The sequence below is a fragment of the Panthera pardus genome, unplaced genomic scaffold (assembly GCF_024362965.1).
Source record: "Panthera pardus isolate Hobbes unplaced genomic scaffold, ASM2436296v1 HiC_scaffold_7, whole genome shotgun sequence".
Taxonomy (NCBI): domain Eukaryota; kingdom Metazoa; phylum Chordata; class Mammalia; order Carnivora; family Felidae; genus Panthera; species Panthera pardus.
In genome coordinates, this window is record NW_026527002.1 from 47,932,862 (window position 1) to 47,949,211 (window position 16,350).

At 46.7% G+C, this 16,350-nt stretch overlaps 1 protein-coding gene across 2 annotated transcripts; it reads right to left on the reverse strand.

The window, feature by feature from the left end:
• Positions 1–9,411: 9,411 nt before the first annotated feature.
• KLF10 (KLF transcription factor 10) lies at positions 9,412–15,981 on the reverse strand. Of its 2 annotated transcripts, none has more exons than XM_019467953.2 (4): positions 15,802–15,981; positions 12,513–12,746; positions 11,495–12,407; positions 9,412–11,014 (listed from the first exon to the last, which is right to left on the reverse strand). In XM_019467953.2, exons 1-4 carry the CDS (start codon positions 15,835–15,837, stop codon positions 10,755–10,757), a joined length of 1,443 nt encoding a protein of 480 aa, XP_019323498.1. In that variant the 5' UTR covers positions 15,838–15,981; the 3' UTR covers positions 9,412–10,754. The 2 variants fall into 2 exon arrangements, with proteins under 2 accessions (XP_019323498.1, XP_019323497.1); XM_019467952.2 differs by lacking the exon at positions 15,802–15,981 and adding an exon at positions 13,709–14,257.
• Positions 15,982–16,350: the final 369 nt, after the last annotated feature.

Genomic DNA, 16,350 nt, shown 5'->3' on the forward strand with positions numbered 1-16,350 from the left:
CTTCGAGACGAGAGACAAGCGAAGTAATGTGAGCAGAAATGAGCATTGGCGGGATGCTTTTGCAAAGGCGGGAGTGCAGGTAATTGCTAGCCGACATTTCTCGGGCGCCTCCTGTGTCAAACACGTTACGGAGGCCTGTCCTTAAAACAAATTCGTTTGAGGTAAGTATTGATATCCGTCCATTTTACACATGAGAAAAACGTGGTTCAGAGAGTGTAAACAGTATGCCCAAGATTAGGTAAGTGAGAAAACCACAGTTTGAAGCCAAGATCACGATGTTTTCAACTTTTCAAACAGAGGAGGACGGAACTGGTGCCTCAAGGCTCCCTCTGATCTTCCACTTGGCCTGGGATCACTTGGGCACTGAGCCTGGGGCCGGGCTGAACTAGGACAAGCTTGACATGAAGTAGCTCCTCCCTGTTATCCCCAACCCAGACGCGGCCACTGGGCAGACTCAGCGTTGAGCCAGCCGAGCCAGAACAGAGGAACCAGCACTGGGGCCAAGTTCTTGTTCCAAGTCTCTCCCACAGTGAGTAGTGGCTACTACTGAGGCCACCCAGGGTGCCTGCACACTGGCCAAGAGATGCAGGGTGGTTTGAGTACAGCCACGCTCACTCCTGCTGAAAAGGATTTACTTCGCAGCTGCCAACGAAAGCCTGAAAACAAAACCGAACAATCCCTAAAACATTCAGATTCAGAAAAAAAAAAAAAGGTTAAACACCTCTTCACCCAAGCACCAGGCCCGGGGAGAAGAAGCCGGCCTGTAGTGCCAGCTTTAGCTCAAAGTAGGGGACAATCAGGGAGCCGGCTGTCTTGCCTAACCTGAATCTTCAGGATTGAAGAGCCTAGAAAGTCCTCCCTTAGTCCAAATGCTTATAAAGTCCTCAGTTAGAAACCCTCCCCCTTTTTATTTCCCCTGAGGGCAGAGATCGCAAATGGATCAACCTTGTACCTGACAGGATGCCGGTGGCTGGGGCATTTGAAAGGTAGAAAATCATCAACTCATCAACACTTCAAGGTTGTGCTCACTAGGTGCCAGGCATTCCTAGGGCTTTATAGATGCAGATTCATTTCATCGTCATACTTAATCCTAGCTTGCCCTAAGTCACATAGTCACTAAAAGGTAGAGCTGGGATTTACAAGTCAACAGTCCAGACCTCATGCTCTGGGCCACCATGATACTCTGCCTTCTTAAAATATTTAGGGAAGAAGATCAGCATTTTACCCACTTAGCGTTTGTGATATCCTCACCATCAAAACCAGGCACGAGGCAGCAATGGTCAGCCCAATACTCTTTCTCCCCTACTCTTTAGCGCTGCAAAGTGCAAAATGCTGGGAGAGACCTGCTCACCCTTCTCTGTCACCTTCGGAGCTCCTCGGAGGATTCCACTCCCCAGCTTTCCTCCCTACACACAAGATACTTCAGGTGAAGGGAGTAGATTGTCCCCGTTAAATACTTGTGAGTCTCAAAACCAAGGCATTAATTCCAGGATGCCTTGTGTGTGATCCAAGATGGCGCCATTGCACTATCTAAACAATGGTTTCTAACCTTTGCTTTGTCTCCACCAACTCAAGCAGGGCACTGGTAGTGTGAAGGGGGATGGTGTGACTGCTGGTGCTTTTCTCTCTAGGTAGATGTGACCAAACACCTTGTAGAAGCGCTTCCTTGTTCAGGATCAAAAATAGGATATGGCCCCATTTAGTTATGCAAATATAAGACACCCAATGTCATGGGGGAAGTGTAACAGGCCTTTTTTTTTTCCTTTAAAGTCATACATGTCAGGGACGCTTGGTGGCTCAGTCAGTTGAGTGTCCAATTTCAGCTCAGGTCATGATCTCACAGTTCATGAGTTTGAGCCACGCGTCGCTGTCTGTGCTGACAGCTCAGATCCTGGAGCCTGCTTCTGTGTCTCCCTCTCTCTCTGCCCCTCCCCCACTCACGTGCACATGCTCTCTCTCTCTCCCTCAAAAATAAGTAAACATTAAAAAAATTAAAAAAGAATTTAAAGTCATACCCCTCAATACCACATGATATGTTGAAATGATCCCTGGAGGGAGGGGAATAAATTCATTTGGAGCAAAGCAACCTCATGGGACAAAAGGGCTTGTATCAGTCAGTACACCTTTCCAAGTAAAGGCTATGAGGTGGCAACCAACGATCCCCCAAATCACATCTTAAAACTACAAAAGTTTCGTTCTCGCTCCTTACCATACTCATTCCAGAGCTAAGGTTGACTAGCTGGAATTTTGCTGGTCACCATAATAGAGGGAAAGACAGCTCTGGAGGGCCTAACACCAGCAGTTACATACTCTGGTCCAGAAGTGACACATATCATTTCTGTGACCAGACCAGAATGCATGACCTCTCCCAGCCACCAGGGAGAAGTGTAACGCTAACATGTGTCTGAAGCGCAGAGAGAGCCTGAACTATTTGATGAACTCACTATTATGACCCCTACAGGGATGGGGACCCAGGCTCCCTTTCTGTTTGAAGATCACTGTTCTTAGAACCACACTGACACAGAACAGAATGAATGTGATAAATGGAATTGGAAGGTAACACGGCTGGGTTATGTCTCCAGCCTGCAAGGCTGACTACAGCCTTGGCTGAATTTCCCTAGTTGAACTAAATGGAAATTTGGGAAGAGAATATTTAATCTCGTGGACAAAATAAAATTGAACAAATCCAAACATGGGTATCAAAAGACCACCATTATACCTATTCTGTTCACGATATTGTTGGGATCAGGCAGAAGATGCTGTATCTGCTTTATGTCTGAGGCAGAACAAGCTTATTTTTAGAGATAATTAAGAGAAAAAAGGGGATTGTCAAATTACATTGCAAATAAAGTTTGTAAGTACGTAATGAAGGAAAGCTTTGTCGAGGATAAAGATTATTTCATGACTAAGAAATACCTGGGTGCATAATAGAATAATATGTCTCCCTTATGGCTAGGAATTACACACTGCACTGGGCATGATGTCACTGTGTGACACGCGGTAGGGAGTCGAGGGTACTTAGTTCTCATGGGAAATTTACCAGATACTAAAAATAGGAACTTAAGACCAGTTCACTGCTCTCTGTGTATTAAGATGGGGCAGTATAGACTGACATAGGTTGCCCAATGAGTCACATTGCGTTGTCTCAAAATTCCAGGACCTCAGAATGTGACTGTGGTTGGAAATAGGGTCTTTAAAGAGTTAACAAGGTAAAATGAGGTCATTGGAGTGGGCCCTAATCCAATATGACTGGTGTCCTTAAAAAAAGAGGCGATTAGGACACAGGCAGATACAGAAGGAACACCACGGGGAGACACAGACAAGACAGCCGTCGATAAGCCGAGGAGAGAGGCCTCAGAAGAAACCAACCTTGCTGAGACTTGATCTCAGACTTCTAGCCTCGAACTGTGAACATTTTTCTGAACATTTGGAACTTGACCTTCCCTCGGAACAGGGACCACGCCTTCACAATTTCTAACTAACGTTAGAAACTTTGGAGCCTGTTCTGTTTTCACAATTGGTCTGAGTTGTGACAATTGCAGTACCCGCTGCTTGTACTGGGGCAGCTCCCTTAGCATTTGTTTGCTTGTTTTGTTCACAGCTTTCCGCCTAATTCTCTCTTGGGCAGCAGGTCAGATAAGCATCAGAATCCCCATTTTAGGGCTAACAGAGCTAACAGAGCCATGAAATGCATTGCTGAGCTCATAATTACAGTCAGTTCAGAGCTCATAGCCCTACACAGGCTCCGTGACCCCAGGAGATGTTTCCTGTTACAGGACCACACTGCTTTACTTTGAACAGTGGTAATAAACACTTGATGCTTGTATTTATCTTTTCAGTGAGACTGTGCAAACTAAAAGGCTGCCTTTTTAAACTATGGTCAAGGTTTGGATAATTGAATTTAATCAGAGGATCCAATCTCATCTACCGACACCTACCAGTGATCATCCCTTCATCACTTCGGTTTATTCCTAACTTCTCTCTTTCTCCCCAGAACCTCACACGGCTTTTTCCAAACCTAGGCTGTGCCTCCACTGACCAGTAGCTACGCTTAGAATGAAAATCAAATTATCCTAAGAAAATCAAAGGATGATCAGGTATCATCTTATATTTGGGGGTATTTCCACCCTTTTCACATCCCACTTCCACACTGGTCAATCAAGATCAAACTGGGATTATTGGCATCCACGGGGAAGAAAGCCACAAATTTCTAAGTCTCTGTCAAGATTAGGATGCCAGCCGGTGGGGGAAGCTTAAAACAACAGACCTCATTTATGTGGCCCCATTTGGTTTTATTCCTTCCGCTGGAACAACAAGCCGAAGATGAGAGATTTCGGAAGGTGCCTGTCAATAGAAGGAGGTCACGTTACCTGGGCAGACCTGGCAGAGGTGTGACCTGATCAGTTTCTGGGAGGAAAGATGTTTTTGTCACTCCTGCTGACCCTGGGGCTCCAACTCCTAGAGGTCTGTATAGCATTTTTAGCCATTGCTGGATAGAACATCTGATGTTGGGCATCTATCATAACTAAGCCCAGATACGGAGAATTCACACAAGCAGGGGTCATTACAAGGGGAATAAAGGAAGCTCCATTAACTGGCTGACTCCATAAAGGTAGTTAAGTTCAGATACTGGGTGCTTCTATGGTAACTCTGTCCAAGTTTGTACTTTATAATCAAATGACAATTGTCCATGCTTTAGCTATGCTCAGCAAATAGCCATGGCTTTCCACTTTGTGCTTTCCTTCCCATTAGGACTGGTCTAATTGTAATGACAGTTACTGCAAATGGGTCACCCAAATAATTAGACACATTGAGAGAAGTATGGAAACCCTGGATATCAAAATTCTCTAATCTCCCTAGCTTTGAGTGGCTTTCCTTTCCCAGAATAGGTGGCCACCTTACATGGGAATTTTAATCCATTTACTGCCATATTTATGTTCCCACACATGGGTGCTATACAGTGCCAGGAAATGTAAAATGTATTATATTTTCCAAGAGCTTTTGTATACAGAGCCTTGTTTGAGCTTGCCAGTAGCTCTAGGAGTGTGTTCAGCCCTGTTCTTAAAAGCGGATGCTGAGATGCAGAACGATTAAAGCAATTTTCCCAAGGAATAAACTAGTTATCAGTTCAACCACAACCAGAATTCAGGTGTGATGGTTAATTTTGTGTGTCAACTTCATGCAGCCACAGAGTGTCCAGATATTTGCTCAAACATTCTGGTTGTCTCTGGGAGGGTGTTTCCGTATGAGATGAACATTTGAATAGATAGACTGAGTAAAGCAGATTGCCTTCCCCAATGTGGGTGGGTCTCCTCCAATCAGCTGAAGGCCAGACTACTACAAAAAGGCTGAGTTAGGGGAAATACCTGCAATCTGACTGTCTTCAAGTTGGGACTTCAGTTTTTTCCTGTCTTCTGACTGTGACTGAAATTTCAGCTCTTTTTGAGTCTTGGGCCTGCCTCCATTTGGACTGGAACCATATTATTGGCTCTCCTGGGTCCCCAGCTTGACCACCGCAGATCTTGGGACTTGCCAGCCTCCATAATCACATGAAGCAATTCCTCATAATTAATCTCTTGATACGAATCCTACTGATTCTCTTTCTCTGGAGAACCCTAATACACCAGGTCTTTCAATTTGATCAGTGCTCTTTCCCTATACCTTCTCTAGAGCACAGCTACCTATGTAGAAAATTAGAGGTATTTCTATTTGAGAACCAACTCTAAGCCATTTCTCAAACTGTTGTTAAGTTGGTCAGAAAAATGCCAGAACTGGATTAAGACAGACAGACACACACACACACACACACACACACACACAATCAGTGGGACATCTCTAGAGACAAGGCTTCCCTTAAGGTGTCCCTGGATTTCATTTCCTCCAAAGAGAAAGAACAGGTTAAGAGCTGAGCCATTACAGGCTGAGGAATTAGACTCACTGAGAGGGACTTGGTGAGCCTTGTATATGTCCGTCTTGATCAGATGTCTTCCCTGCCCAGTTAAAAATGCAATGAAAAGAACCTAAATTCCAGTGGCGCTTTGAGAGCTTTGAAGGCGTAGTGAGAGTGCTTCTAGCACTAGCAGAGGTTGATGGGAATAAGAAAAAGGCAGTCTTCAGCTCTTCATTGCCTTCGTCTGTACCCTGCATGTCTTGCAACAGCTCCCTAATTGTTCTCTCCCTAAGCTGCACAGACCTCTCAGTTTTCAGTCTGACAAAATTTAGTGAGCCCCTGCAGTGCGTCAGACACTGGTGACAGAGCAGTGAGCGAGATTCATGGAGTCCTTGTCTTCATGGAGTTTTATAGTGAAAGGGAAAAAGATATTAAGCAATTTTGGCAAAGTGTAATTATTAAAGCAGAAATGTCAAAGCGAAAGGGCAGGAAAATATTTCCAGCAGGAGAAATCATGTGTATGAAGGCTCAGAACTTGGACATGGTGTAGAGAATAAGGTGGAAAGTGGTGTGAGAGGTTGTTAGAAGCGTAACCGTGTGGGGCCTTCCAGCTCTGCTCTGTGCCTTCAGCAGCCATCAGCCACATATAGTTACGGAGCACTTGAAATGTGCTTAGTTCCAACTGAGATATGCTGTAGACATTTAATTCATACTGGATTTTGAAGTGTGGTGCAGAAAAAGATAGTATCTCATTAACAATTTTATATTGATTATATGTCGAAACGATCAACTTTGTGGACGTATCGGGTCAAATAAAAATATGAAAATTAATTAAAATTTTTTCTGATGTGGCTACTAGAAAATCTCAAATTACGTACGTGGCTCACATTATATCGCTATTGGTCAGCACTGTTCTGGACCATGTTAAGAAACCTGGACTTGATCCTAAGAGCACTGGGAAGGTTGTGAAATGTCTTAAATGAGGAGGTGACATGGTCGGGTTTGCATTTTCAAAAGACTGGTTGAGGGGGCTGGATGGTGGAAGACAAGATGAGACCCATTAGGGATAGCTGTGGTTGTTCAAGTGAGAGAGGGTGGTAGCCATGAGGACAGAGAAGACTTCCAAAAAGTGAGATGACTAACACCAAACAGCTCTCATTCCGGTGAAACATGAACATGATAGGTTGAACCCAGATAAAATTTCCATCTTTGTCCATCAAAAATGGTTGAATAGTGAGAGACCTAACAAGGGTCAAAGTTGGAACATAAAGAATGACATAAATATCCCTAATTCCACAGTGACATAAATAAATGAATACATAAATGGGGGGGAAGCAACAACTCTTTTCCCCAGAATTCCAATTAATAATGAAGAACATATGAAATCGCTATTAGCATATCACAGTAATAACTGCCGTATGCAAGATCTATGTAAGCATACTGAGTGGGCAAAAGTTTAAGCAGAAACAGGTTATCCATCTTAAAGTATATCTCCCCAAATAGTTAATAATTATAAGGAGAAAAATAATTTACATCGGAAAATTCTAGCAGACATCACTAGCTAAGTGACCAAGCTTAGCATCACCAGTAATACAGACATCATGTATTTCCTATGATGCAGTGAAGACGTATCACTCTGTGGTATCTTCCCAATTAACACATAACCTCATCTAGTCATGAAAAAACATCAGACAAACCCAAAGTGAGGGTCATTCTACAAAATAACCAAGAAGGACTATTCAAAGAGATGAGAGAAGACAAAATGAGTGAGCATAGATTGGAAAAAATTGGATATGACAAGTAAATGTTTGAGATCCTGGATTAGGTTCTCTGATAGGAAAAAAAAAAAAAAAAAGACATTGGTAGAAAAAAAAAAAAAAAAAAGACACTGGTAGAAACACTAGTGAAACCCAAACAGGTTCTAAACTTTAGTAAGTATTGTAGCAAGGTTAATGTCTTACTTTTGGGCTCCTGGGTGGCTCAGTTGAGCATCCGACTCTTGATTTTGGCTCGGGTCATGATCTCACGGTTTGTGAGTTCAAAGCCCCACGTGGGGCTCTGCGCTGACAGGCACGGAGTCTGCTTGGGATTGTTCCCGCTCTCTCGGCCCCTCCCCCGCTTGTTCGCTCAAGCTCTCTCTCAAAATAAACATACATTAAGCAAATTTTAATTTCTTGGTTTTGATAAATGTTCTATGGCTATGTTACCAGCAGAAGCTGGATGAAAGGTAAATGGGAACTCTATTTTTGCAACTCTAAGTCTAAAATTATCTAAAAAGAATGAACTATTAAAATAGCCTGAATATCAGTAATTTCATACAGTCCAACTTATACGGAAGTCAGACAAGAAGCAGCCAAAACTACTGCTAAAGCTACACTAATACCGTAATTATCATTACATGCTGCAAATGTTCTTGTCTGGGGGCAACTTTTGCACCAACATCAGTTTGCGCGAACATTCAACTCAAATTCATTACTCTGTTCAAATGATTTGATTTCCAAAATTTTGAAGTTAAAGTCTGATGCCAGCTAGGACTGGGAAGAACACAGCCACGGGTGGCACATTTCCACTGGCCACGTCATCACAAGGGTGTGGGCACTAGGGCAGCTACCTTCCTCTACTCCCACTTCTGGAGACCTACCACCATGAGGAAACCATTAGGATGGTCCAGGTCCCAGCATTGAGACTGCAGAACAATACCCTCCCCAACGGCTGTGCTGTACTTACACGGTGTTAAGTTTCCAAGAAATAAGTCGTAACAGGTGCACAGATGACCCGAGATGCTTGTCTTATAACTGGTGCCAAGTGAGCACATTGCCCCTTACCATGCGTGTTCAACAGCGAGCCAGACTTTAGGTCAATGGCTAAGTTGGATACTGTGGACAATGTTCTCTCATGACAAGGGGATTTCAGAGCCAACTAAAATAGCAACCTCCAAAATTACACTCAATACACCCAACTAGCATTTACAGCTCCTAATTCCACTGACAAGTGACTAGCAAGTGTTTCTCCTGCCAGGTGTATTACCTTTCATGCAGCGTAAGTATCAGCATGTTTATTGCATTTAAGGTTTCACTTAATGGCCTAAGCTAATCTAACTTCCAGAGGTAATTCACTCTCCATTTAACAGGTCAGGATTCTTTTCATTTGCCACAGCAGTCCTATTGCTTGTAATCATTCATCGTGGTATGCCCCTTAATTTAATGCTACTTAAGGTTTTGCTGAGAGCCAGAGCTATATCTCAATCCCAAATCATCAAAATGTACAAGAATGTTTCAAGATTAAAACGTGTTGGTTTCTTGAACTGGGCAGGCTTGTTAAGTTATCTCAGTGAATATATGGATACCAGTCCTCACTTCGTATACTAATTTGATTCACAGTAGAGATACACCCCTGCAGTTCTAAATTTGAATGAAGCTCTTAGAAAAATGCAGACACTAAGTCTTTGGATACACTCGTAAGTGATCAATGTCATGTTTAGAGTGAGAATGGTTTTCAACAAATGCCATCAACCAAGTAAATATACCAAAGGAAATTTTTATTGTAAACAAGATATAAAGTACAACAAAAGAAATATTGTGCAAATTGTAAATCACAAAGTTTTTTTTATTATTAAAAGAAAATTCCTGTTTTCCAAGGGTCCAAGTTTTGATGTCAGAAATCAATACCCAATAGAGAAAAATGTTAAATGGAAAGATATAGTGCCATTTTTCACTGTAGATTTTAAACAGTTTACTTTTGTTTTACCACTGTATATATCATCCACTATATAACAGAATATAACAGAAATACTGTTAACAAAAGTGAATGTTTTAACAACTTCTATTCACCTAATTCCACTTCCCTCCCCCCCCAAAAAACTCCTATAAATTAACAGGACAACACTTGCCCATGTGAATAATGGTCACTAACTTTCTAATTCAATAAAGCACACATTATATCCTCATAATATAAGGGTACTTTACTGATGACATAAGTCATCTTTTTCAAGGAGTTATCTAAAATTCTTGGTATCCCTTCTTTACAATATATATTTTTATCTTCCACTTTTTTTTCTAAACAAAGTGCAATGTATCTTAGAGTCTACAGAAAACACATTGGTATACAATTTTCAAATCTACACAAGAAACTGCAGGCAAACTAAAGCTCAAAGCATAATAAAATGCCTAGATATAGTCATCTGTTAAACTTTCAAACAAAAATGCAAAAAAATTATAGCTATACTTCAAAGCAATTAAATTACTGAGGATTCCAAATCTTTGGGCCCTCTTTAGCAATATACAAGCTGCTTAATTCCAAATGGTAGCAAGTATAAAAATGCTAGTTCTAGATCATATTTAACAACTACATCCACGAAATTGACTGGAAAGACTAGGAATTTAAGTAAACAAGGTAACTAGGAAAAGATGCCAAAGTTTGTAATACAAATCAATTTTCCATCTCCATCTCCGTACCATAATGTTTATTTCCAGTCTCTATTCTTGAAACCAGTGCTTTAGAAGAATCACATTGAAAAGTTGGTCTCAAGTACAAACGGTGAAAACGAAGTAATAAATTGTGCACACAAATTCAAAATCTGTGCTACCTGTGTTGACCTCATCTGAAACCTTCAAAAAATATTTAAAGGAATAAAGGCTTTCTCATCTCTCTTATGTGATAAGAAATGAATCCTGCCACTCTGTGACCTGCTTGTGGCTGCAGCACTTCTTGTCCTCCAGCCCAGGGCTGAGGCTTCTCCTCAGGCTGTGGGGCTTCTGCGTTCCGCCGCACCGGAGGGCCACAGACTTGCAGTGGAAGCATTTTTACATCACCGCTGGCTCCTGGCTGTGACCAAAGTTACTTCGGATTCTCACCTTCTGAGCGGTCACTGCGTGGGGGCAGGGGTTGGAGGTAAGGCCATGTCATTTAACTTGCTCACTTCCATCTGCCAGTTTGGTAGCTTCTTGGCGGACAGATGGCGCCGGGCATGCTTGGTCAAATGGTCGCTCCTCATGAACCGTCGGTCACACATGGGACAAGCAAATTTCTTCTCACCTGTGTGGGTTCGCCGGTGTCTGGACAGTTCATCAGAACGGGCAAACCTCCTTTCACAACCTTTCCAGCTACAGCTAAAAGGCTTTTCTCCTGAGACAAAGAAATTCAGATCATCGTCACTATGCATTCATCAAGTCACTATAAATTGCAGATCTAATTATATCCAAAGACATACATTTTAAAATATCTTAAGAGATGCTCTTTAAAATAAAAGCTACTAAATGAATCAACTGTTAACTGAATGCTACATATATTTCCAACTTTCACTCAATCACATTTATAGGAATCTTCCCTTTATAAATGCCAAACACAAAAAGGTTTTCTGACTTCAACTATGGTACAACGGCTTTAGAGATACTTTATTAAAGTAACTACTCAGACACATAAAGAATCATCGTTTGAGAAATTAAAATAAACACCTTGATGAAATCTTTGAGAAACCTGTAAATATCCCCCACTGAACTGGCTAATAAGGCAAGTTCTTCTTTAACATGCCTGGCTTGTACCTGTGATCATGGCCAAAAAACATTCAACTAAATCTCAAGGACACGAATAAGAAATGGTCGGTACCTGTGTGTGTTCTCATGTGGGCCTTCAGATGAGAGCTCTTAAAGTACGTCTTGCCACATCCTGGGTGGCTACAGATGTGACTTCGTATCCTGGATGAGTCAATCTGAGGAGTGACTTTTGCTGTGGAAGGGGAAAACCCTGGAGCGGGGGCGATGGGAGAGAGTCTGGTGCCATTTGGGCTCACCACCGGAGGCTTTGGGTTCTGAACAACAGGCTGGGGAACGACAAACATGACAGCGCCTTTGGGCACCTGAGTGCCCATGAACACGACAGGTGGGCACACAGCTGGTGGCTGACTGGGTGGAGTGCTAGGAACAACTGTTGTCACAACAGGGTTGTTTGCAGGGAGGGGAACCATCTGACAGATGACCGGCATAGGTGGCACTCCCCCTGTTGACACTGCAGGTGGGGAGACCAGCACCGACTTCTGCTGTGGGGACACAGGGGCGGGCTGAGGTCTACAGATGACTGTCTCTGAGGAAGGCACAGAAAAGTCATAAAGTGCAGGACTTGCTTTCTCATTAACATCTGCCGCTGTGTTTCTCTCACGTTTGGATCTGTTTGGTGACACAGCTGCACAGGGTATGTTTTTTCTTGCAGCCTCAACGTTCAGGTGGGTTCTTCTTCGAAAAGAATTGTCCTGATAGTTGAGGATGCTGGCTGCTTTCACTGGGCAAGATCTGTGGTTACACAGCTGGGCATCAGCTGTATGACGGATCACACTTGTTGCCTGAGCCTTGGGGAGTTTGGGGGCAGGTGCCGGGCTCTTCTCTTCCTCTTTGAAAGGTGCAGCAATGTGAGGCTTGGCAGGATCTGAGAATGATTTGAAGTGTCCGGTAGATGGCGCTGATGCCATCAAATTTGACACTTGAGAGGGTTCAAAGTCAGAAGGGCTGTAAGGTGGAGTCAAACACTAGAAAAGAAATACACAGAAATCGGCATGAGAAATTAAGTTTGTTATGTAAATTATAAAAAATTAGACCATCTACAGTCCCATGTTAAAAACAATGAAACTTACAAATGCTGGGATCGTATGAAAGTCAGGTGTACTCGGGAGTAGATTCTCTTCCTCCGACATATCGGATACTGGAGTAACAGGTCTGTTTTCAGTGTATTTCTTAAAATCAGACTTCCAACTGCAGCTCATTGACATAAGTGCTTCTACAGCTTCAAAATCACTCTTTTCTGCGGTTTTGTTCCAGGAATACACACTCTCTTTCGATCTTTCAGAAATCATTTCCATCCTTTCCTCCTTTAAGAACAAAAGATCAAATGCTTATAACCGTATTTTTGTCATCCAAATAACACGCAAAGGAACGTACAATTTTTCCTTTACAGTTGCACAAATTCCCAAGTTTGTGAAATAATTTTTTCTCTCGCCCCTACTAAAGATAAAATTTTCCTCATTCTTTCTCTAATACTTAGGGTTGAACACTGATACCCCTGCAAGGTAGAAGAGAAGCATATTACCATTAAAGAGACCAAGGCCAAAGATAACAATGCATGTATGATCCAAAAAAGAGAACTTGATTTAGAAATATTATATTCTTCCCAAAACAGCCATCTGCAACTGAGATCAAATGAAATAACTAAGGGCAGGTTATGCAAAAGTTTTTTCAATACTGCAGGTGAGGTATGAGGACTTTTGAGGTACCAATTCCCCACAACTGGTAGTGGGGAAAAGGCAAAGTGTAGTGGACAGAACTCGGGTCTGTCGATATGGGTCTGATCTTTTCAAAGTCACTTGGCACGTTAGGATAATATCAACAGAATAGAAATCTTCAGTGTCTTTTTAAAATTACTACATTAGGTTATTTTAAAGGTAAAATACCTTTCATAGCTTGATTATCTATGGTAGAGAGGGATAAAGTGAAATATGTGGAAAAATCCCAAAGCCATATTTAGGCTTCAAGTTCTTCATATTTGTGTTCCCTTTCACTAGATTTAAACAATGGCTTGCCATGCATAGCTATGACCAGCTAATGCGATACTAAAAAATGGACAATCAAAATGTAATCTTCCACCCAGAATTTGCAAAAACTGCCTGGTGAGTCTGCGATAGTCCAAACATTTTTTAAATTTTTAAAAATAACTGCCAGATGACAAGAATGATAGTGCATGCTTGCCATTCGTACAGCTCCCTCTATCAAGTGTTTAATGTTTCATATTAAAGTTCCTTAAACTGCACTTAAAAAAAAAAATGGCACTACCCACCACCTTCCATTTTCCATTAATGTGATGCCATTCTTTTGGTTGAAGTAGAAATTGTGTAAAAATACCGAAAAGCATTCTTTACAAAGTACTACTCTCGACGCTAGTTTCAAAAAATACATAAACCCTTCGTGTTGATAACCTTAGAAAAGGAGCCACTGCTCTGGAGATTTCACCAACAACGCTATTGCATAATCGCGCGCCCCTTTATGTAAGCTGCAACGGACAGCGCACGTATGTCTAAAAGCCTCAAGACGCCAATGCAAAGAAAAGAAAAAGGAGAAAAGGCAGGCAAGCAAGGAAGGGGAGCGTGAGCTGGGAAGGGCAGGAAGAGAAGCGGGGAGGGGAGGAAAGGGAGTGGGGCGCAAGGCAGGAAAGGGAAGAGCGGGTGGAGGCGCGGGCGGGGGAGGCAGACGAAGGGCGGGGGAGGACGGCGGGGGAGATCCTCGCTGGCGGGGACAGACGGATGGGGCCGCCCTAACCTCAATGAGGCTCGCGGGTGAGTCACTGGGAACATTCCTCGCCGCTCGCACGTCCCCGCGCCCCTGCCCCCGCCATTGGCCAGCCTGCCCGGCGGCCCAGGCCCGGATTGGCTGGGCCGCGAAGGGCGGGGGGCGCGGGGGAGGTGGGGGCGAGGCATGTGAACAAAGCGTGATCGGCGGCTGCTCCGGGCGGCGCAGGAAACGTGAACTGGGAATTGCCGCGCCGTCACCTTTCACCTACTTCCTGAGCCCGCGGGCCCCCGCCCTCGCGCCGGCCCGGGGGAGGGGCCGCGGGCGCCGCCGCCAACCGCCCGGCAGTGCGCGCCCCAGCCCGCGGGGAGGGGCGGGGCCGCGGGCGCCGGCTCCGGGAGTGCCCGCCCCTCCCCGCTCCCGGAGAGCCGCCGTTCCCTTAGGAACCGACAGCAGGGCTGGGCCTCTCTGCCGCCCCTGGCGGAGGCCGGGGCTGGGTCACTCGGGGACGAGAAGCTCCCTGGGCGCACCCGCTCCCGGCCCACCCCCGGCCTCCGCCTCAGCTGCCGGAGGAGGAGCCGTGTCCCCGCGGAAACCCAGCCCCCTCCCTCCTCCCGGCCGCAGCCCCCGGGGATCCGGCCGAGCCCTCGGCGCTTCCCGCCCACGCCGCCCACGGGACCTCAGACCACCCCGTCTTTCCCGCAGACGCGGCGCCCCCTCCCCGCGGTTTCCGGCAGCTCCGGCCTCCGCCCGCCGAGTCTCCACAGGTTCCCAGACGTGCAGCCCCCACGGGCTCCGGCTCCAGACGCACGGCCCGCGGCTCCCGCCTCGACACGCGGCCCCCGCGTCTCGCGGCCCCGACTCCCCCCGCCCACGTCCCCCGCCCCACGGCAGGCTCCCGCTTTCCACCCTCGCATCCCCAAGGCGGCTCCCTACCCCCCTTCCAGGGGGCCCTCAATAGGTGGCCACTTGCTCCCGCCAGGGATGGGGAGTCCCCTGCCGGCGCCTCGTCTCCCCTCGGCGGCCCGGGGCCCACGTGCCATTCCCCCGCGCCCACGCCGGGCGCCCCCTCCCCCAGCACCCGGCTGTCTGCTGAGCAGCCCCCGTCCTGCAAGGCTCGGCTCAGACCCCTGAGAGGGGCAGCCCCCTCGCCTCGCCAGTGGACACCCCGCCCCTCAAATGCTCGCCAGAAGCCCCCTCCCGCCCTGGGTCGCATTCCTGATCCAGACGGCGGCATCTCTCTCGGGTGCCAGGTGCAGGGTAGACCCCTTGTCCCCCCCTCCCCTCTACACCTTCCCCAGTCCTCGCTGCCAGGGCAGCAGCCCCCTCCTCACTCTTCGCGCTCCTCCAGCCATCCTCCCCCTCGCCCACCTCAAGTCTCCCTGCGGAGCTGCCCCTTCCCTTCCTCATTATACACCTCTCCCTTCGTCTCTAGAGCCCCGTTCGCCTCTCCTGACCCACTCCGCGACACACACGCTCTCACCAATGCCCAGTTTGCAGGAAGAAAGCCCCTTTTTCCTCCACGACCCCGCTGCACCCCGGTCTTCGGGCGCCGCTGATGTCAAGGGCTCGGGGTTGGCGCCCCGGCTGGCCCCTGAGACGCAGCAAGGAGAGGAAGGACAGGGGCATCCCCAGGTGACTTACCGAAGCCTGCTGGAGAGAAGCGCCGAAGTTGAGCATGGTTGGCTGCCTGGCTGCCGGCGGCGAGCTGACTGGCTGCTACGCTGCTACGCTGCTTGGCCACAGACGGGCGCCCGGAGACACTCGACGTCGCTCCCGCCGCCGCCGCGCTCCGCGCCGTCTGCCCCCTCCCCATTCAGGTAGCCTCTCCGCCTGCCCCGCGCCGCGGGCGGGGGCGGGGGCGGAGCCTGAGGACGGCCAATCAGCGGCAAAGGTGTGTGAGGCGCCGGCCAATGGGCTCCCGGGGCCACGCGTGATCAGCGGCTGCCCGGCAGCGTGAAGCTTGTGTCAGTGGAGCGTGTACACAATCCCCGGCAGCGTGTTCCCTCGGCCCGGCCCGAGGGAACTCCCGCCGCCACCTGACTCAGTGACACCCTCTCATCCCTCGCCCACCCCCCCAACAGCGGTCCTCGGCCCCGGCCTAGGGGGCGGTGCCGCGGGCGGGGGCCTAACCCGGAGGCGCGGCCGCGGCGCGCCCAGGCAATGCGGAGGGCCGGCCCCACGTGGGAGGTG

What these genes read in the sequence shown, in the direction of transcription:
- KLF10 (XM_019467952.2), bottom strand. Translation starts at nt 13,783, where the DNA reads ATGCTTTTCGGTATTTTTACACAATTTCTACTTCAACCAAAAGAATGG. An exon ending in TTAATGGAAAATGGAAGGTG is followed by an intron (nt 12,747 to 13,708) that starts GTGGGTAGTGCC and finishes TTGTTCTTAAAG; the next exon opens with GAGGAAAGGATGGAAATGAT. An exon ending in CCACATGAGAACACACACAG is followed by an intron (nt 11,015 to 11,494) that starts GTACCGACCATT and finishes TCTTTGTCTCAG; the next exon opens with GAGAAAAGCCTTTTAGCTGT.